The sequence below is a fragment of the Glycine soja genome, chromosome 14, assembly GCF_004193775.1.
Source record: "Glycine soja cultivar W05 chromosome 14, ASM419377v2, whole genome shotgun sequence".
NCBI lineage: Eukaryota > Viridiplantae > Streptophyta > Magnoliopsida > Fabales > Fabaceae > Glycine > Glycine soja.
The window spans coordinates 49,014,105-49,037,239 of record NC_041015.1 but is presented as its reverse complement, the minus strand read 5'-3'; the positions used below and the strand labels follow the sequence as shown (position 1 = coordinate 49,037,239).

At 35.1% G+C, this 23,135-nt stretch overlaps 2 protein-coding genes and 1 pseudogene across 3 annotated transcripts; 2 read left to right on the top strand and 1 right to left on the bottom strand.

The window, feature by feature from the left end:
• Positions 1–6,453: 6,453 nt before the first annotated feature.
• LOC114384666 lies at positions 6,454–9,365 on the top strand. The gene is made up of 2 exons (XM_028344379.1): positions 6,454–8,361; positions 8,443–9,365. The coding sequence occupies exons 1-2, from the start codon at positions 6,465–6,467 to the stop codon at positions 9,099–9,101; spliced, it is 2,556 nt and encodes an 851-aa protein (XP_028200180.1). The 5' UTR covers positions 6,454–6,464; the 3' UTR covers positions 9,102–9,365.
• A 3,070-nt stretch (positions 9,366–12,435) lies between these two features.
• LOC114383706 lies at positions 12,436–14,631 on the bottom strand (annotated as a pseudogene).
• Positions 14,632–18,862: 4,231 nt separating this feature from the next.
• Positions 18,863–22,217, top strand: LOC114383570 (protein LURP-one-related 7-like). 2 transcript variants are annotated; one of them, XM_028343266.1, is made up of 5 exons: positions 18,863–19,054; positions 19,366–19,428; positions 20,228–20,519; positions 20,611–20,823; positions 21,604–22,217. In XM_028343266.1, exons 3-5 carry the CDS (start codon positions 20,271–20,273, stop codon positions 21,637–21,639), a joined length of 498 nt encoding a protein of 165 aa, XP_028199067.1. In that variant the 5' UTR covers positions 18,863–19,054; positions 19,366–19,428; positions 20,228–20,270; the 3' UTR covers positions 21,640–22,217. The 2 variants fall into 2 exon arrangements, with proteins under 2 accessions (XP_028199067.1, XP_028199066.1); XM_028343265.1 differs by having other exon boundaries at positions 18,866–19,054; positions 21,599–22,217.
• The last annotated feature ends 918 nt before the right edge of the window (positions 22,218–23,135 follow it).

Genomic DNA, 23,135 nt, shown 5'->3' with positions numbered 1-23,135 from the left:
CGCTGGTGTATGTGTCACTATTCCTTCAACCCATTGCCCAGCTAAAATATCGTTGTGTTTGTTTTTCCAGATATTAATCCACTCCGCATGATATTCCATCCAATCAGTGTAATGATTGCCTCGCATGTCAATTTGGTGAAGTAAATCAAGATTCATGGGATCAACAGGGATATCTTGTTGTAGTCCAAACTGTAGCTTCACTCGATTTGTTTGATGTCATTCGACAATCGAGAAACAAATAATTGCAGTACATGCAGACCAAATCTCCATGTCTCTATATGCACGTCTGGGTAGGTGTTCTTCAAATCCTCTATATGGGATCCAAGAAAACTAAAATATATGCCAACAAGGCAACATGTTAGTATGTATGTTTATATTTAAGGTGCAGATCATGATAGTATCATACCTCATGGCTCTCCACATGATCTATACGAGACCTATATCTGACTAAGTCACCATGCGGTGTGGCCCTATATTCTAATCTACCACCACTCCATCTAAAATGTAAAACATACATAATCCGTATTCATTGTAATGTTATAATACACGTCATTGAAATAAAAAAATTTACATTTCACTATATGTAAATAACCTTTTAGCCAGTGGAAAAGTTGTTTCCGGTCGTGGGACTCTTGGTGCAATAAAAGGCATGTGGTACCAAGCCCATGACTGCAATAGTATGACACAACCACCCATAGATTTACCAACCTCCGATGATACTCGACATAGTTCTCTATACAGGTTTGCTAAGCAAGCCGAACCCCAATTATATTTTTTTGTGTTGTTCAAATCACGTAATAGGTTCAAATACATTAAATGAACTCTATTTCCAGATTTATCAGGAATTAAAGCACCATCAATCATGTACATTATGTAAGCTCTACACCTGCATTGTAGTTGGTGCGTTGTTGGTTCTTCAGGCAATGGTGTGCGCAACATGTTTAGCAACCATGTTAGCTTCAGTGCGGCTCCTTTACGTGCATTTTCGGGAGGGACTTCCCCTAGTAACTCGTGGCATAACTCATCCCAATGTAAGAAGCTAGGTCCAGCCACAACACGACCATCGACTCTAATGCCTAGATGAAGTGTGTGACACCCTCTACCCCGACATATATATAAATAAACAAAATATATAAAAATATTGGTAACCAAATTCACACGGGTAAAAGGTTCACATTCACTTCACTATTATCAATTAAAACTTATTGAAACATATTTGGCTCAAAATAAGGCCATCAAAATTTACAGAGATATTTTATTAAATCAGTGAAATAAAATAAAATAGACTAACATCATGCCACTAATATAAAAACTTATGTCCCACTGTCACATTCTATCAGAGCGTTGTGTCTCGACGCCCTTCAGCATAATGTTCCTTAAAGCAATTCACCTAGTCGTCTGCTCCCCCGAACACAAAGTTCAAGATCATCACATGATCCAAATACAAACAACACACGGGGAGTGAGTTATCACATTCCTAACTAATAGAGAAACAAGACAACTAGATATACATATCACTAAATAAAATTTACTTACACGTAATTCACGTAATTCCACCACTTTGTCATTCAAAGTTCACTTTTCATCCATCAATCACACTTTTCAATCATCAATCACATTACACAAAAATCACATTCTCTGATCAAGATATAATAACACATCAATTTCATAATAAACAATTAGCAAGCGCATGAGACAGTTATGCTAAGACTCAAGCCTATATGCAATGTGGTACCATGTTAGTGAAAAACCACCCTGGGGCGCTTAGGAGTACATAACAAGACACACCACATAATGGGTTTGCCAGGTCACTCTCACTAAGTAAGATCATAGGGAGACCAGTCAGGGTCACGATGTTTTGCGAGAATGCTCCAACCATATGGGATCAGCATAGGCTTAAAGGAGCACTCAAACCCGGTGACCCCCAAGGCCTACACTCCGAAGAGTCCGTCAGGGCCTCTCCCTCCTGATTCAGGTCCAACCCCTAAAATCATTTTAACACACAGACACTGCTAGTGAATTATACAATACCCACGACCTCACACTCGTGTCTTAAGCACGTACAACATATTGCGCTACAATTTAACATTGGTTCCTAAATAGGAACCTACACTTTCTCTTTAACACTGGTTCCTAAATAGGAAACCTACAATTTCTCTTTAACACTGCGCATTTACACTTTTCTCAAGATAACACTGGTCGGGTTATTGTACAATTCACAGCTTACAACACAAATAATGTCACATCAAGAGTTAATCACACACTTATTCACAACCAAAACTCATTCACAATTTCACATCTCATAATGTTACAATCCACCATCACATGTTTTCACATATCTCACAATTCAACACCTGTTCTACTTTACACTTTTACTCAATCTCAATAACAATATTATAATCTCAAGGCAACATATCATTCCACAATTCATCACATATTTCATTTATAAGCACTGCTCATGAATTATACAATACCACGACCTCACACTCATGTTTCAAACATGTTTAACACAATTGCGCTACAATTTAACACTGGTTCCTAACTAGGAACCTACACTTTCTCTTTAACACTGCGCATAAACACTGGTCGAGTTATTGTATAATTCATAGCTCACGATATAATTAATGTAACATCAAGTGTTAACACATCCACTTATTCACAATCGAATATCATGTTCACACTTTAACATCTCATAACATCACATCAACCATCTCATAACATTGTCAATGATATTCATAAGGTACAACATACACATGTTCATGAAATTTAACCATAATATTCTCAAACTCCAACACTTAATAATTTTTGGAATCATACTACAACACTCTACAATATTATTTACATAAATTATTAATATAAATAGCTACCTCTATATCTATAAACTGGCATACATCATATTGAATCACAAATTTCAAAGTAAGCTTTCAATGCACAAGAAAAAGAGAAAATACAAAATCAATATCTCTCTCTAAATTTCTCCTTATTTTATTTCATCAATTCATATTAATTAGAAAAAGTACTCAATTTATAGGATTCATGCTCAACATAATAGCATATCAATTTCACAACAATTGGTTTGTCAAACATATATAATTCACTGTAATAATTATAAGGATAAAATGAAATTGCAAAAACACCCAAAAACCCTTTCCAATTGATATCTCTAAGAATCCCTATACATGTTCTCACTATTTCCCAATTGTGAATAACTCATCCCTTACCTCTAAGCGGACTCACGTGTCTTCCGACAACGATAGCGGCATCTATAGCGGTTCCTTGAGATTCCTCAAGTTTTTCCTCCGACTGCTCCGATAGAATTCTCAAACGTCAGAGAAACGGAGAAGAGATTGAAGACTCCGCTTGTACTGTCTCCATGCGATTCCTTTTTCTCCCACTACGAATATTATCTCGCAAATCCCAACGGTTAGAGTGTGCGAAATTGAATTTCGAGCAACATATCCAAATTTCATGAAAATCCAACGGTTAACGAAACCAGGATCGTAGTTTTACCGAGACAGTTTTGGGTTTCTGCGGGATAATAAAAAGCTACAATGCGAAGGGTTTTCCTCTAAGGTCAGACATGATTTTGCAATTCCTAATGGTGAGAATGCTCGAAATTGGGTTGCGAATGTGGTGCTCAAATTTCACGACGATCCAACGGTTAATGAGTCCGAGATCATCGTTTTTCTGAGACAAGTTTTGTGGGCTGCGGGAAAAAGAAAGGGTTTTGAGAGGAGAAGGAGAAAAACGAAAATGAGAGGCAAAGAAGGCTGAGGAGTCTGTCTGAAAAACCTAGCATGTTGTTATTTATAGCTAGGAGCATTTACGACCTATTATTTACTCTATTTATTTATTTTTATTATTTTTACTAAAAAATTCTTAAATTTATTTATGAAAAAATGGGATGTTACAAAGTGCAACATCTTCGAGTGTGATGGTGCACTCTCCCCATGGCAGGTGAAAGGTATGTGTTTCAGGCCTCCATCGTTCAACCAATGCAGTGATCAATGCAGGATCAATTTTACACTGTTTGATTAAGGCAATATGTTGGAACCCGGTAGATGATAATAATGGTATAATTTGTGGTTCTGGTTCAGGTATTGTATGGTAATAGGAAGTGATTAACTCATTAATCGTAGTACGTGAACGATGAACATGTCGATGACGCAATAGAGGTTTATCATCCATGAGAATGATGTCAAATGGTAAACCGAATACAAATGATATAAAATTTGAAGTTGGGTGATGCACATGTGGTATTGACATGCACCTCTCATCTATTTATTATTTACACTATGTTCGGTTTTGCAAGCACAAATACACTTAAGATAACTGTAATGCCTCGAGATTCCAAAGCACATTTATAATTTGTCTCGTTGCAAGGCCTCGAGATTCCAAAGCACGTTAACATGACTATGGTACTGTGGTGCATCGAGATTCTAATTCACGTGAATCACTAAAATTTTGTGCACACTGTTCACCCGCATGTGTACGTTAAGGTAATTGTAAATGTCTCGAGAATCCAAAGCACATTTATAAATTGTCTCGTTGCAAGGCCTCGAGATTCCAAAGCACATTAACATCAACTGTGGTACTGTCATGCATCGAGATTCTAATGCACGTGAACCAATGACATTTTCGTGCACACTATTCACCCACATGCGTACGATAAGGTAATTGTAAATGTTTCGAGAATCCAAAGCACATTTATAAATTGTCTCGTTGCAAGGCCTCGAGATTCCAAAGCACATTAACATCAACTGTGGTACTGTCACGCATCGAGATTCTAATGCACGTGAACCAATGATATTTTCGTGCACACTATTTACCCACATGCGTACGATAAGGTAATTGTAAATGTCTCGAGAATCCAAAGCACATTTATAAATTGTCTCGTTGCAAGGCCTTGAGATTCCAAAGCACATTAGCATCAATTGTGGTACTGTCACGCATCGAGATTCTAATGCACGTGAACCAATGACATTTTCATGCACACTATTCACCCACATGCGTACGATAACCGCATTAGCTTTGTTCTCAACATTTCGCATGGCCTCAACATTACACTTAATGTAATTGTAATGCCTCGAGATTCCAAACCACATTTATATTTTGTCTCGTTGTAAGGCCTCGAGATTCCAAAGCACATTAACACGACTGTGGTACTGTGATGCATCGAGATTCTAATTCACGTGAACCATGGACCCGTGATTGATTGCATATATAAACCTACCATGTCACCTAATACTTTGCACTGTTGTGTCTAATCAAATTGTGAGAGAAAACAGAGAGGGCTAGCAATGAGGTCAAAGCCTATTTGTGTGTACGTTTATATCAATGGTGAAATCATTCAAAGTTCAAGTGCAAATGCAATTTTCAGAGGTGACAACACAAAGTCGTTACTCTTGAATCCAACAATGACGCTGCCAAATATAATCACTGCAATACAGTCATCAATTACAGATAATGGTGTTACGCCTATAATTAATACCCTTTGGTATCGTTGTCCTATATATCAATTAAATGGTGAAGTTCAATATAAGGCAATTCAAATTATTGACGAAGAAGGTGTCTCATGCATGTTTCATACATTTCTCAATATGAGAAGTGTAATATGTATGGAACTTAAAGTTGATGTTCATAATTCATTATCACCTACTCAAGTTAATGACCTAAGTTGGGCCGACATGGAGCAGAAGCTGGAGAATACCATGAAATTAGAATGAATAATTTAACATATTTTGTTGTTGTATTGCATTGAAGTTTTTCTCCGTCTTTATTATCTAGTTGTAGTTGTTGTATGCTTTGAAGTTGTTATTTTTAATTTACTTCAGTAATAATAGTCTACATATGCATCATTTCAGAGATGCTTTGAAGTTTGGTGTTGCACACTGTTCACTCACATGCGTATGTTTATCCCATTAACATGTTTCTGAACAATCCATGTGACCTTGGCATGCGATACAGAACACTGCGGTCAACAATCATGATTAAACGAACAGTCTGTCATGTATATTAATGTGTGAGGTTGCATACTGTTCACTCACATGTGTACACTAAATTACTCACATGCACTTAATGTCCTACCTAACTCTCCTACCTAACCGTCGTAACTAACTTTGCTGCCTAACCCTCCCATCTATCCTTTCGATCTAACTATCTTACCTAACCTTCCAATCTAACACTCTCACCTAACCCTCCCATCTAACCCTCGTAACTAACTCTCCCACCTAACCTTCCAATCTAACTCTTTCATCTAACCTTCCAATCTAACACTCCCATCTAACCCTCGTAACTAACTCTCCCAACCTAACCTTCCAATCTAACTCTAGTACTAAACTTTCTCAGCCTATATATAATATCACCATTTGACAACAACATATCACACACAACAATTTTCTCACAAAACAAAACTCGATTTGTAACTCTCACACCATTTTCACTCATATCCCATAAGCACCACCATGGCTCCACCTAAAGAAATTCCGACCCTCATTTACCACAGTGGTCACATTGTAGATGATCCCGTTCAAGGATCGACGTACCAATGTACGACCCCAATATTTTTTTACGCCAGTCGTTCTATTACGTTTACACAATTCATTCGAAAAATTAACAATCGTCTTTCTACTCGAGCAACTGAACAAGTTGCTCAATTGTTATTTCGTGTCCCTATTTCAATTCATCTCGGTCAGACACGTTTTATTTCGGCTCAACTATTCGACAATGATGATCTTAGAGGCGCGATGGAAACAATTATCCAGAATCCACAATTGAATTCTGCCGAATTCTATGCTGTTACTGAGCTTATTTCTCAACCACAACCATCGTCTCCACAACCCTCATGTCCACAACTACAACTACTGCCTCCACAACAGTTACCGTACAACAACATAGACCTCAATAATCCAGTATCTTCATACAACAACCTTGAATCACAAGACCCCTTTGACATTTATACTTCATACACACAAATATTATCCGAGAATGATTCCTTTTTTCATGGCCAACAAACCTCCTTTGACCAACAAAACCATCCTTCATCCCCCTTTACGCCACCTTCACAGCTACCACAAACGCAAATATCAAACCGAGATGAACATCCTATTGCTAACGAAGATCCCATTATACGATTTCATCATGAAAACATGGATGATTTTACTGAGGATGAGGATCAACAGTTCTTTGATCACATCAATCAGCAAAGCGATGACCAAAGTGATGACCAAATCGATGACGAGGGTGTTGGCAGACCAACGACACCTCCGTCACCTCTGTTGCAATATCAGCAACCTAGGTGTCCAGTAGACTTGAACTTTGACCACCTACTACACTATATTGATCGACCCCATTTTGTTTATCAGCAACACAATGTACAACCACCAGTCGGTGTACTCGAGGTTGGCATGACATTCGATGACAAATCACAATGTATTCGAGCAATCAAAGAATACAACATCAGAAATCATTTTGATTGCAGAACAATTTACTCTGACCAAAGAAGGCTACACTTCATCTGCAAGTTACATGAAAATGGTTGTACATGGAGCTTGGGCGCATGCAATTCAAAGAGGCATAACAAATGGATTATCAAGAGTATCAGAGGTCATCACACTTGTCTCGTGCCGATGCTTAGACAAGATCATCGCCAACTCGACAAACACGTCATAACACAGATCATCCAACCAATTGTCAAAACAAACCCAACTGTCTTCATCAAGACATTGATTGCAGAGATCAAAACGTTCATGAATTATACCCCATCCTACAAGAAGACATGGTTAGCAAAGCAAAAAGCATTGGAGATGATTCATGGAAACTGGGAAGAATCATATGCCAAACTGCCAAAACTTTTCGGAGCTTTGCAATCTTGTGTTCCCGGGACTGTGGTCGCTGCTCAAACAGAATCCTTGTATGAGGGGGGAGAAATAGTATCGAGCAAAAGATTGTTTAAACGTGTCTTTTGGTCATTTGGTCCATGCATTAATGGTTTTGCATATTGCAAACCCATTGTACAAGTAGATGGTACATGGCTTTATGGAAAGTATACTGGCACACTGTTGATAGCTACCGCACAAGATGGAGCTAACCATATCTTCCCGATTGCCTATGCCATTGTAGAAGGGGAGACAACTTCAGCTTGGAGGTTTTTTCTAAAGAATTTGAGAAGACATGTTACTCCGCAAATTAACATTTCTCTTATTTCAGACCGACACTCCTCAATTATAAGTGCCTACAACAACCCAAGTAACTTATGGGTCCAGGACACATCCCATTTCTTTTGCCTGTGTCACATTGCACAAAACTTTCTTCGTGGTAACTCAAACTGCAAACATTTAAAGAAACCACTTATGTTGGCTGGTGAAAATCTATTTTATTTATTCGTTATAATTTTCTTTCAATCAAATTTTATAACATAATACATTGATTAAATATTTACAGGGTACGCATACACGGAGAAGATGCACTGGCGACATCTTGGGGATATTCGTGCGAATAAGCCAAGTGCAGCTGAATGGCTTGATCAATTACCCAAACAAAAATGGGTACAATGCTTTGATGAGGGGAAACGTTGGGGACATATGACTACCAATTTGTCGGAGTCTGTTAATTCCATGTTAAAAAACACAAGACATTTGCTGGTGTCATCATTGGTTGAGGAGACCTATTTCAAGACCGCACAACTCTTTGCTAATAGAGGTCGACAAACTCAGGAAATGATCAACTCCGGCTCACAGTATTCTGAAGTCGTCTTCGATGCAATCAATAGTGGTCAACAAGAATCTAATACACACATTGTAAATGAATTCGACAGACACAATCACACTTTTATTATAACCGAGACTCAATCCCCACTTGAAACACCCAGACCACCTGGAAGGTTTAGAGTAATGTTACAATCCCAAAAGTGTGATTGTGGTGAATTTCAGGATAAACATTTACCGTGTTCTCACGTCATGGCTGCCTGTAAATCTGTCAATGTTGATCCCATGACCTATGTGCCGATGATATTCACTTTACAACACATTTTGCACATCTACGACAACTCCTTTGGTTTATTGCCACACGAATCAATGTGGCAAGAATATGAAGGAGATTAGTGGGGTCCTGATCCAAGGAGAAAGAGGACTGCAAAGGGTCGTCCCGTTTCAACTCGCATTCCTACTGAGATGGACGAAGACGAAAATGAACGAGCAAGTAGAAAAAAATGTGGACTTTGCCGGCAACATGGTCATAGCAGAAATAATTGTCCTAATGTATCCTCATCTTAGTTTTTCCTTAGACAAATGTCATTGTTTAAATATTTTATTGATGACGTAGTATAATGTTCTTATATAAATAAATTGTTAAAAGCTTTAGTTTTATCATTTTTAATTAAATCTAATAACATAAACAAACTAATTATATTTAATAAAATAGTTAAATTAAAAATTTTAAAATTCAGATTATTATACAAAATAAATATTTACTAAAATAAATATATTATTATACAAAATTCAGATTTTAAAATATATATTCACCAAAAAATATCTTAAATAATTTAAATAATATAACAAAAACACTTAAATTTAATAATATCATTTTCTTAATAACAAAATTAAATTATAAAATAATATTACATAAATTAATTTAATAAATAAATAATTTTCAAATTATTTAAAAATAATTTTATATAATATAATATTTAATTTTAATAATACAAAAACTTTTTTATAAAAAAAAAAGGAAGAACGAAAGTCGAGGTGTGAGAACCCGACTTCCGTGAAGTGGCCAAAACAGGTGTACTTTGGGAATAAAAGGCCAAAGTAGTGTATTTTAGGAAAAGAATGGAGAGAGAATATGTAATTTGGTAAAAAAACCCGAGAAGATGTTTAAGCAAGGACTTTATCCTCTGTAGCTAGGTTTTTAAAAATAGTTGGTGATCGTAATTTTTGGAAAGTTTGGGACCGCAATTAGAAACATGGACTGTAATTAATAGGGGTGGATAAATAGGTTCAGGTCCATGGACTGTACCGCAGTTCGCGCGGGTAATAAATTAATTTTTTTAAACGGTCCATGGTTATGTCATATTTTTGGGTTCGTTCTGCTTAATCCGCGGACTATGTGGGTTTGGCCCGCGGGGTCTATGGGTTGCCCCCATTAGGATTTTATTGTTTCAACTATGGAATCATTTGTTGTTAGAGATGTTTAAGTTTCATATTTTAAATTTATTGTTTGGATTTTCTTTTGTTAATACATTATTTATTTTATTGATGTAATTGACTAATTGTTAAGATTTTATTTACATTTGTATTGAACTTAATTTGATCGTGTTGTATTTTTATTGAAATTGAAATTCTTTTAAAATTAGGCCCGCGTACCAACCCGTTTGACCCGCGGGGTCCACGGGGCAGGGGCGAACCAATTTATTTGGTCCGTGTATGAATGCGGGACGGGCTGGCCCGATCCACTACCAATGCGGGCTTATGCGGACGAGCCTTACGTGGGGCGGGCCAGCCCGCTTACCCACCCCTACTAATTAAAGTGCTTGTAGTAAAATTAAAAGTTGGCCCCTATTCCCACTAGGGGTGAAAATGAGCTAAGTCAAGCCAAGATTTACTAGGCTTGAGTTGAATACGCAAAACTTGAGTTTCGCTCATTACCTGTCATACAATTTTTTTTAAAGGCTCGGCTCGACTCACAAAAAAGCCTGACTTGGCCTACGAGCCTATTTAAAAGCATGCTTAAAGACGTCATTGACCAAATAATTATTCTAAAACATAGTGAAATACTAACTAAAAAAAAGAAACTTATAAAATTTAGTATAAGTAATGTACAAATCCAAAAATAATTGATAAACAAAATCATATTGAATTCAAGTTGTTAAAACACGGAGTATATCAAAAGAAAATGAAAAAAGAGAGCATAATATTAAAAAATATATGGATTAGAGATGATTTATAATAAGATAATCAAGTAAAAATATTTAAATTGTGTGAAAATGTTTTTACAAAGCATCCTTTTTTTTTAAGTATTAATCTGATTGCTTTATCCTTTTAACTTGAGTCTTTTTCTTTTTGAAAATTTTCCACATGCAAGTGAACTCTCTAAACACTTTATGTCACTTCATCCTATCATTCATAATGCCATAAAAATGATATAGATAATAGTTATTATTATTATTATTACTTAAACAAGCCGGTTTGTCAAGCTTAACAAACTTTTTTTTATAATTTGACTTTGACCTTTTTATCTAAAAAAGTTTTTAAAAAGCTTGAGCTTGATCTTTATAGTAAACAAGCCAAGCCGAACCAAGCCTTAAATAGACCGAGCAAAAGGTCCTTGACAAGCAGCTTGACTCATTTCCATCGCTAATTTCCACCAATAATATGTTTTAATTTAGCATTTATTCCCACCGCAATAACTAGCCCCACGTACGCTAATCCTTCAACCGTCCTCCAATAATAGCATTTATTTCCACCGCACTAACTACTCCAACGCCAGTCCTTCAACTGTCTTCCAATAATATGTTTTGATTTAGTATTTATATATTCTCACAAACCATTTATCTTCCAAACCTATCCAAGCTTGTGACCTTCCTCATCTCAAACTTTTGCATCTATGTCCATATGAATAGGAGTATTATATTCAAGTATAAAAATTCATACGGTGGGAACAAGCTTATATGTGCATTCACCTCTGTCTACCTCCAACCATTTTCTTTAAGAGTTTAGACGACCTTGCTTTCTTTCATTTCGAATGCAAGCAAAAAATTATATCTGTGTCTTGACTTCAAATACAAATAAATTTCAATTAATCTTATTTTATTTAATAGCGTTAGTGAGAAACATTTAAACTTTGTTACTTGCAATTATGTCACATGATTCTAATCATGTGATTGATACTTTAGCTAATTAGGATATGTGTTCAAGTGTTTTGAAGTCAAATATGAGATTTTTATCCTGAAGTCATCATAGAGAAATTTATGAAAAATTCTTTGATGATGTCTTCAACTTTGTCTCTCTTACTTTTTATATTCATACTTCATCCAAAAAAAAAATTATAGGATTTAATTTGTTATATTTTTTTACCACTATGTTTTGTTTTATTTATTCTTAACATGAATACAATGATCATTTCTTTTGTCCAACCCAATATTTAAAATAAAAATTATAAACAACTTTAAGTGATAGTTAAAGACATAAGCAAATTCTATTTTTTTTAATTCTTATAATTTCTTTTCATTTTTAGGTTCTGTAATATTTATTTTATCTATTTTAAGTTTTCATAAAAAAAATTATTTTATTTTATTGTCATTAATTTCATTGTTGGCATGATATTATTATTAAGATGAGATTAACGATGTATTTTTATTGACATGACACATAATCACATCATTATGAACTTACTTAAAATACTAAAATAGTGAAATGTATTTAAATAAACCATTATACCTTTATCAAACCCTTTAGAAACAATCTTATTCAATAACAACTCTCACAAACTTAGTTCTTCACAAATCTAATACAAGGCAAATTCAGTTACCAAAAAAAAAAGTAATTGCTAAACTCTCACGGTGCTCTTTAACCACGTGTTCCTTTTCTTCTTCACCTGCTATATATACCACGCAAACTATACTTATCCTCAGATCTTTTTTTTTTTCCTTTATTGACAGTACTGTTCCAACAACACAACTATGATGAAGAGAATTCAGTCTATTGCTATTGTTACTTATCCAACATTCACTCATGAATCGAAACAGAAAAATTATAGCCCTTACATATATGAATGATAGAGTGCTGGCACATCTCAATAACTTACTATGGATAGATCTCAATGAGAGACCTTAAGCCAAAGACTGGAGTTATCTTGTAGTTGTTATAACCAGCAGAAGAAATCAACTTAGTCCATTCTTTCTTGCTTCTCTCTTTTCCAGTGACCAACACCATCATCTGCATATCAAAGAAGAGCTGTGTTTCAACTGATTCATCATCTCTCTTCTCATCCTCCACCACCATGTCTATGATGATCACCTTCCCTTCTTTGCCTTTCCTCGTTATGGCCTCTTTGCATTTCTTCAATATGTCCACACACTCCTTATCATTCCAGTCATGCAATATCCACTGCTTTGTCATTCAAAGTAACACACCGATCAGAATCATAAAATATTGACTTGCATTCATATTAAGCTTGGTAGAATGAATTGGCACATCATGTAATGTTTTTAACCGCAACATATAGTCAATACTTCAGAAAAAAGAAAAGTCAAATTTGAAGAGATCTATAACTATTTTTTCTAGAATATGAGTAGAGATTTACTTGTCAAATAATCATATGCTAGCTACTTTACGTACTCACTTAGTAAACTAGTACTAATTATTACAAGCCATATACACCACTTAGTTGGTCCAGTGGCAGATTTATGTTGGCTTTAGGCGTGTACTTGTATCCCTCATTTTTTAAAATTCATTAAATTTAAAAATAAAATTTTATATTTTTATATTTTATTTTATTTATATTTATATAATTGAATCCACTAATTTTATTTTTTATATTTTGTTTTCACTGATTTAGAGTCTTAGATATATGCGAGTTGGTCTAATTTGGTATGATAGTGGCAGATATGTAATTGGACTACTGGCTGGTGCCAGCTTACTAGCTTAGTCAACAATATACATATAAAAATTTGAAGTTATTTCAAGTGATCAATGATGATAAAATCGTTCATTTTTTTTTTCCAATCGATCAATTATTTGCTTTAATTCTTTAAAATTTGGCATCACTCAAGTATAAAAACTGGGTGTTAATGGTATGAATGTAAAATTGTATTCTGAATGTGAATAGTGATTTACCTTTAACAAAATGGCATCAGCTGGAGGAATTGCCTCAAACATGTCCCCTGCAACATATTTAAGGTTCTCACTTCCTTTCAAGCCAGAAACAACATGTGGTAGATCAAACACAATGCATTCCACCCGAGGGAATGATTAAGCAATGGCTTTTGCCATGGTCCCTGTGCCTCCCCCAACATCAACCAATGACTCCAATCCCATGAACACTCCCTTACATTTCTCAATCACCAAACTAGTGACAAATCGAGCATCACTTGCCATGGCATCATTGAACAAGTGATTAAGTTTCGGATCAGCGCCAGCATAATCCCAAAACATCTTCCCATGTGCCGTTTCAAATGGTGTAGGGTCACCATTTTTGAACCAAGTAGAAAATTGATTCCATGGATTTGTCAAAACTGGATCAAGCATGGCATGCAAGAAAGGTGTCACACTCATCGGATGGTTCTTAAGCAATTGTACAGATCGATGCATCGGTTAGCACATACTTGGCTTCTAGCTCATTCTCCAAGTCATGATTTTGTTGAGAGAAGAAGCCAGAATGGATCATGATTCGCATCAAGCGATGGACGAAGCAAGTTTTGGATGGGTGGATTGGTAGTGAAGCAATGAGGTTTGAGAGTGGCATGGGTTGGCCATAGTTGTGTATGATATCTGGTATGCCTAAGTCAACCACACATTTAAGGACCATGGAGTTTATGAAGCTAAATATGTGATTCCATATGTGGGTTTGAGCTCTTAGTAGTTTGGCAGCATGCTCTTCATCATGGGATTCCATAATTTGCTGCCTAAACTATAATTAATTGCTAGATTTGGATTTTGAAGTATGGAACCTCACATTATTAGGGTTATCTGTGGTTTGACCCTCTATATGGTTGCACTGAAACCATATTATTTTCCACTCTAGTATTTTGAGATATGATGAAGTTCTGTAAATCATAAAAAATTGGAGTAGTTATAGATTAAGACTAGATTTGAAAATGTTTTGACGAGTTATTATGAGTGGTAGTCAGATCATTTATCTTTTTTATCCTCTTTTTGCAAATCATGTAAATTAGTTGATATGTTATTTTTTTTTTGTGGACTTTATTGTCTTATACTCTAACATGATCTTTGCTTTTATAATGTTCCTGTAACTAGGGAGAGGCACCCTTAAATGGTGAAAGTCGACATATCTTTATGCTTGGTGGGTTGGCTTTTTACGGATTGAGCGGTGTGAGTCCATATGATAAAGGCGAGGATAGCATATGTATGGCATCTAAAGAAGGGAGTTTCAATTTCTAGGTAGAACCAAGTATTTTTGCCTTCTAATTCTATCACCAAATTGATTTCCAAATGGTTCTAAAACAGGGAGATACTGAGTCAGGTCCCTTTGTCCACAGTGCCTTAGTAACGAGGTAACTTTTTATGAATAGACAAATTTGTAATCACTATCTTCTTATTCTTCCATCCTTTACTTCATGTTTGTGTTGATGTACTGGTTGTACTCGTTTATGTAAGTCGACATGCGTTTGCACAAAGTCATAAGGTCAATGTAATATTTGTACAAGACAAGTAGGTTAGTACATAGTTTTGTGTAAGACATTTCCAACTTATTCAAGCAAAGAATAAATAGCAACAAGATGAGATAAGTAATAAAAGGAATATGATGATCTTTGTAAAAGGATTTCATTAAGTAAATGTAATGATAGTATGTTCCTTTTATAATGTGACCTAGGTTCTCCTTGTTAAAATCTATTCAGCCAAAACCCATTATTTTTTCTACTCGGGATAAAAGACTAAAGCAAGAAATAGAGTAGGACACCTGGTTTTTCAATTGAAGTAGGGCTTCAAGTGTGTTGCATTCCAAGTCGTTGGGATGACTTTTCCAATAAGTTCTTCAAGTTGGTATGTACCATTTTGCACTGTCGCAGTGATTCTAAAGGGTCCCTCCTAGTTCAGAGCAAGTTTTCCTTCAACATGATCCTTCCTTGTTTCTCTTCTCATTCTCCTTACAAGATCCCCAACTTGAAATTCTTTAATCTTCAATTTTGACTCATGCTTCTGAGTTGCTCTTCTTTTACAAGCTTCCTTTTGAATCTGAGCATGCATTTCTCACCTCATCAATCATATCTAGCTCAAAAGCTCAGCTTTCAATGTTAAGTGCTTCTTCAAAGTGAGCTCTTCTTGTTGAGGGTTCACCAACCTCAACTGGAATCATGACATTAGTACCATTAGTCAATCCAAAAAAAGTATAGTACCATTTATTGTGGATTGTGGAGTGCAATGGTATATACCCCTATAATATACAAGACAACTTCTCAACCCAAAGACCTTTTGCTTTGTCCATCCTTTTATTCATCTTTGTCAAGATGACCTTGTTCGTTGTTGCTGCTTGTCCATTGGTTTGGGGATGTTCAATAGAAGATACCAAATGTTTGATGTTGAGCTGTTGTAGGAATTGCTCATACCCATTTGTTTGTAAACTGCTTACTATTATCTATAACTATGGGAAAAAGGGAGGTTGTGTCTACAGATCAACGATCTCCATGTGAATTTTTGAACCTTTTGAGTAGTGATTTTGACAAGTAGTTTTACCTCAATCCACTTAGTGAAGTAGTTAATGACCACTAGTAAGAACTTCATTTGGCCTTTTGCAAAGGAAAAGGACTAAGAATGTTCATACCCGATAAATGCAAATGGCCATGATGAATGAATGTTGTAGTGTAACTTCTCTAGTGGCACATGATGAAGGTTGCCAAACTCTTGGCATTCTTTGAATATTCTGCACAATCAATACGCATTGTTGGCCAATAATAATCATCCTGGAGAACCCGGGCTGCCATACTCCTTCCTATTGAGTGCATGGAGTAGATACCCTCGTGAATTTCATTCATGACATACTGGGCTTCATCATCATTCAAGCATTTCAATAATCACCACAAGGCTTTTAACCTTGTGGTCATGGGTTCGAGTCTTACGGTGGTGGGTACCAAATGTTTCTACTAAATTCTTCCTCTACTAATCTCTAAGTGGCTTCCTTCTCCTCTTGCTAAGCTCCTTCTATGATGAGGGGTAGGGTACCTGAAAATGGACTTTGATACTAAAGTATCTGTCTAAGGTGTATATTGTACATAGAATGTGGCTTGTTCTTATGTTGTCTGCTATCTTATAAAAAAATGAGAGTGGCCAAGTTGGTAACTACCCATGAGGCCGACTAAGGCATCATGTGTGGAATGATAGTTGGTTGGTTGGTGCTGATTACCTATGAGTCTCCTACAATACAATTATTATTATTGTTATGGTTATATGTAATGAGGGGAGAACATTGTTCACTTGTTGAGGGATTGTGCTCGAGCAAAAAAAAATAGGATATCCCTTGGCATTGATGCAGATTCAGATTTCTACTTGATGGATGGGGACAACTAGTTTCAAGCACAACTCCAACGACGTCATGAGATCCTTTTTTCATGTGCTTGCTGGTTTATTTGGAAACCCCGTAATGTGGAGATCTTTTAAGATACAATCTATTCCTTGTGGTACACCATTAACCAGATAAATCTAACGTACCAAGTTAAAAAGGATCCAAGTCCAATACATCGTCAACCTCAAAGATTGGGGACTTGGACTTCTCCTGATGGTGATATCATCAAGCTCAATGTTGACGGTAGCAGTCTTGGCAACCTTAACATCTCTGGTTTCAGAGGTATCTTGAGCAACTCGTGTGGAGAATTGCTCTTGGGTTTCGGTGGTAATTGTAGTTTTACAACAAATATGCATGCAGAACTTGTGAATATTTACAAAGGCTTACGGAGAGCATGGGAAACAGGTTTTAAATATGTTATTTGTGAAACTGACTCTTTAATGGCTCATGATTTTCTTCTCAAGATTATCCTCCTTGGCATAACTATGCAACCATCCTTAACAAGATTAAAGCTCTTATTGGTCATCACTTATCAATGACAAACTTCTCTTAAACACATCCTAAGACAAGGTAATTAATGTGCGGCTGGTTACTAAAGCATGGCTCCTCCAATACAATTTAGTTTGTTTGATGGGATTCTTGTCTTCTTCCGCCGTCACTACTACAAAAAGTTCTTTTTAAGATACGCACTTTACGTCGGTTTATACAAGGAACCGCTTTAATAAGTGATGCGGTGACATTTTTGAAATTATTGTACAAGGAACACGCGTGCACGCGGATGCAGTTGGTCGTAGCTTTTATTAGACCTTAGTCTCTCTTTATTTTTGTTGTACTTTCTCAATGATAAAAAATGAGGACATATATATATAATAAAATAGATTCATAGATATGTATAAATTTCATCAAGTTGAATAATAGGTTTAATTACCTAAAGTTGATTCAAGTCAGCCGTAAACAAAACACCCTAGAAGAAAGAGTATTAGAAGTCTTTAATTGAGAAAGTGAGATTTTACTAAACATATTAAGAATTTTAGTTTGTAATTGTATTACGGGATTAGATATATAATGATAAAAGATGCTACACTTTATTTTTTTGATGTTAGGACATTATAATTTATTATAAATTTAAATTTAAAAATCCTAAAATTGAAAGTTGTAATTCAAAATTAATTAAAAGAACCGTTTAGTATCATCCAACTTATTTTACTAAACTGGGTGATTTCATAAATTATATAATAAAGTAATGTAATTTTAAAATTATTTATATGTTATGGGTAATTTTTGTCATATAAGATATAAGAAGTATTATGTAAAGTGTTTTTCAATGCGATTTGACTTGGTTTGGGATGTTTCTACTATATTTTTTAACAATAATATTTTTCTACAAAATAAAAAAAAAAAGACAACAAATCTTTTTTACCATATTTTTTTCTGCAAAATAAAAAAAAATACAAGATACTATATTTTTTACAAAGTAAGAAAATGGCAACATCCAAACCATGCGCGTGAATTTCCAAGTCAAAATAGCGTTGGAAATCAGCACATGTGATTGGAAATCAACATGTAAATAATTTTAAAATTACTATACTTTATTAAATAATTTTACGAAATGACCCAGTTTAGAAATCCAGGCATTAGTAATTAGTTGCAAAATTATAAACTCGTTTTCGTCATTGCTCGCAACAGGGACTGAGAATTCAACTTCGCTTGGTCTTGTCGAATTCTGTTCTCCGCAATCTCGCAATCTTCGCCGTTGGATTCGGTGGTTTTGTCGCAATCTCGCAATCCTCTTTCATTCGAAGACTCTCTCCCCTTTGCCGTATGTATTCCCAATTCTGTTTCTCTCTCTCTTTTTTTTTTTCTGGTGTGGTGACAGAAAGTTCTATTTGTTGCTCTATTTTATGTTATTTGTAATAATTATACTATAGTATTGGTTAGGTTTTATATCCAATTCTGTGTTCATAATTAATAAGCTGGAATGGTACTGCTTCTGCAGTTTGAATTAACCACGTCTTACGTTCCATAGGAGTTTTGTGCTTAGAGGCTTCTTTGCAGCTTGGAATAGATTGTCAATTTTACTTTTTGATCAAATTTTAATGTTATGATGTTATATTGTTTTGTCATTTGCAGTATGTTGATAGTAAGATTGTAGTTCATTTAAAGAGGCTAGGCAGGAAGGATCCCACCACTGAGGTAATTTTTGGATTAACTTTTGTGCTAGTTCATGAGAATATGTAAATGCTTAAGTGCAATTAATTTTAGTGTATTTTATATGTCTCTTTTGATGCATCTTGTGGTGTTACTACTACCTGTGTTAGAAAGGGAAGTTTGGTTATTGCCTGTTTGGATAAATTTTTCCAAAAGCACTTCTAAGAAAGGAGAATAAGATGAAAAAAAATGAAATGATCTTCTTCATAAGTTAAAATTAGCTTATGCTGTTATGCATAAGCTAATGTGTAGAAGCTCTCTCATATATCTTCTCTAAAGATGATTTTAGCATATGGAGAAATTCGTTTCATTTTTCTTCTTCTGGAAGTGCTTTGGAATAGACTTAGTCTGTTTTGAAGCTGAAGTCAATGTTGATGATAATCATTTCTTGGTGTTTTGTGTTGAATGTAAGATGTTGGACATCATAGACATGGCTGTACAATAAGATGGTGCATTACATGGGACCTGTTGGATGTATGTCCACACAGTCTATATTAATGATTTGGCTAAGTCAATGAATTGTATTGACAAATTTCAGAGTCCAAAAAGTTTCCAAACATGACCAATAACCATGTGTTCCTTGCTTATTGTCCTTCAAAGTGTATGTGCCCTATGACTACTCTCATCTTGGAAAAAAGCATCTGGTGCAGCTGCTGGCTGAACATTTGATTCCATTCTCCACAATCCTTGTCATTTTTTCTTTAATCTTTATGATACATGTATGTAAAAAATGAATCTCCTAAAATGCTTTGCCATGATTTTTATTTTTAATAATTTTGTGCAGGTAGTGGTGGGTGTCTGAGAGAGAACGAGTAAACAAAGCAAAGATGGAATCGGCAACCTCAGAGTCGCCGTATCCAGGATCAGGGAATTGGGAGATCCCAATTGATCTGTTCGGTTCCAAAAAACATGCTGGAGTCTCACGTGGTGTTCTAGCATTCACAGATGAGTCTGGTAACATAGTCTTCAGGGTGAACCGCCACCCACCCAATCCTAACTCATCGCCCCTTCCCAAGGACAAGAAACTCTTGCTTGATGCCTCAGGCAATACCCTCTTCTCCATCTACCGTTATCATGTCTGTCTCTCTTATCTTAATTTCTTTTTTTTAATAAAAAAATACAATTTGGCATCTTTATAAAATATGTTTTTTCCTTTTCTTTTGGTAGAATGGGTCTTGGAAATGCTATAAGGGAAATAGTGATGAGAACAAGGAGCTGGTGTTTAGTGTGCAGAGGACCCTCAAAACTCTTACTCGAGTTGAGTTAGAGGTACTTTTCGCAGCTGAGAGGTCCAATGACGAAGGTTGTGATTTGAAAGTGAAGGGTTCCCCTTTCCAGAGATCATGTTGCATATATAAAGATGCTGATTTGGTGGCACAGGTACTGAATTCAGGTTTTATTTAAGTGACTTAAGAGTCTATTTATTTTAAAGATGGATAAAATGGATTGTGATAGAATTAATTTTGAGCCATTAAACGTAATTGAGAAGTATGGTCAAATTAATCTCATCTTTAAATTTTACATTAGAATATGAGTCGAAGTGAGAGGAATTGATTATGATATGTTGCCAAAGAAACTTAGACATTTTTAATTCCCAGTTATAATTTATAAACTTATGTCATAAATGAATTGCTAGTGTTACTCATGGAATTTTACTCCATCCTGTTCTACTGGTACAAAATATCATAATCTAATTATATTCTCCTTGATCGACATAGTTACCACTCGTCCATGTACAATTGAAAATATGTTGAATGGTAAGTCTTACAACTATAAAGCCCAAGAAACTGTCTTCAGTTTCCAAATGTTATTACATTAGATAGATTATGCCTTCAGAAGATTGAACATATGAAAGTGATGCAGAAGAATTATTCAGTGTATAAATTAAACTACAGGCATGATTTGATAAGAGTATGGTCATGATTTTAAAGCTGAGATTTGTATTTTATTACAGAGGAGTGGTCTTATATATTTCTTAGTGTCGTTCTATAATCATATTGTATGATATATCTGGAACATGGAAAAGAGAGGAAGCTACTATGGAAATTAAAAAGTTGTGTATCCTGTGAAACACGATTAGATAGAGATAAAATATATACTCTAGAATATTACAAATTTATCATTTAGATTGATACTGATTCATACTTTTGTGCAGAGTAGCCTGATGTACAAGCTCCATCAAATGTTTGTCAGTAGGAGTAAATTTCGCCTAACAATCTTTCCTGGGACTATTGACCATGCTCTTATTGTGGCTTTGTTTGTGATATTTTTGAGTGGAAGAAAATAGTATCATTAACACACGACATGCAACCGCAAGAGATAAAAGATTTTGATATATGATCTTTCTCTGTCTTGCTCATACACAGATTTATTTTGCTAGAAACATTCTTTCACTGACTAATAGGGGGAGTAAATGAGGCATTGCTCCTTACATGCAACGTATTATTTCAGCTGGTACGAGATCCTAGTCCCTAAAACATGTGCATTATCCTTAATGGATAAAGCTCTTATTTCAGCAATATTTATTCATTCTCACCACTCATATGGCATATAGCCAGTGTGTATTCAACTTCTCCAGCAAGATGCTTTGATGTAATCAAACAGATATAGATTTTGAGGTAGCACTCAAGATGTATAATAAAGATCCAGAGGTAGAGAACTAAAGGCTCGTCAAACAGAATCTGTGCTGAAATTAGCTTCAGCGGTTAAATTGTTTATTTATTTAGCGAAATTGGAGACATGTTCTTATCGTAAATCTGTGCTAGTTTGGTGTAGTTTTTGACCCCCGTCTTTGTTCTCCAAAACCTAGTATATGAGTCTTAGTTATCTAGCACTAGGGGTGGGAATAAGTCAAGTCAGGTCAGACTTTGAAAGGCCTGATATGATGAATATTTGAGGCCTGAGCCTGGCCTATAGCCTATCAAAGGCTTTTATCTTGGCTCGGCCTGACCTTTCTAAAAGCCTGGTCTGGCCTGATAGTCTCCTTAAAAGTTTTCTTCACAATAAATATTTAATATTTTATGGAGTAGGACCGGTTAAAAAAAAAAAGGAAAGTAAATCAAAATAATGAGAAATATAAAAGGGTACATGACTCACACCTAAATTATAATTAAAGTCCTTAATTATAGGAATAGAAGTTAGTTTCAAAAAAAAAATTAATTGTATCCAAAAAATAATATTATATATATATATATATATATATATATATATATATATAAAGACCGGCCTATTAGGCTTATAAGGTTTTTTAATAAGCTTAAACTTGATCTATTTAATTTGATAGGCTTTTAAAAAAGTCCGAGTCTAACTTTTTAATTAAATAGGCTAGTTCAAGTCAGGCTTTATGTAGGTCAGGTTGTAGGTCCCTGTAGGTCGGCCTGGCTTATTCTTACCCCTATCTAGCACTAACAACGCGAAGACTATTAGTAATGCACTTCATTTAACCTATTTTATTTTTTGGTTAAAATTTATTGAAAATTATAAAATTCTAAGGAAAGTTTATTAAATAAGAAGTGGTGCTACACAATTTTGTAATTTTAAACAAATTTTAACTAATAAAAGAGGATATATTAGAGTGTTATGTTGAGCCAAACCATACATACTTAGTGAAAAATGTGCATAGATCATGAATCTAGCTAATGTTAACAGTGTTCAAGATGCATATTGTTAGTAATTTGGCGAGTGTAGCATTA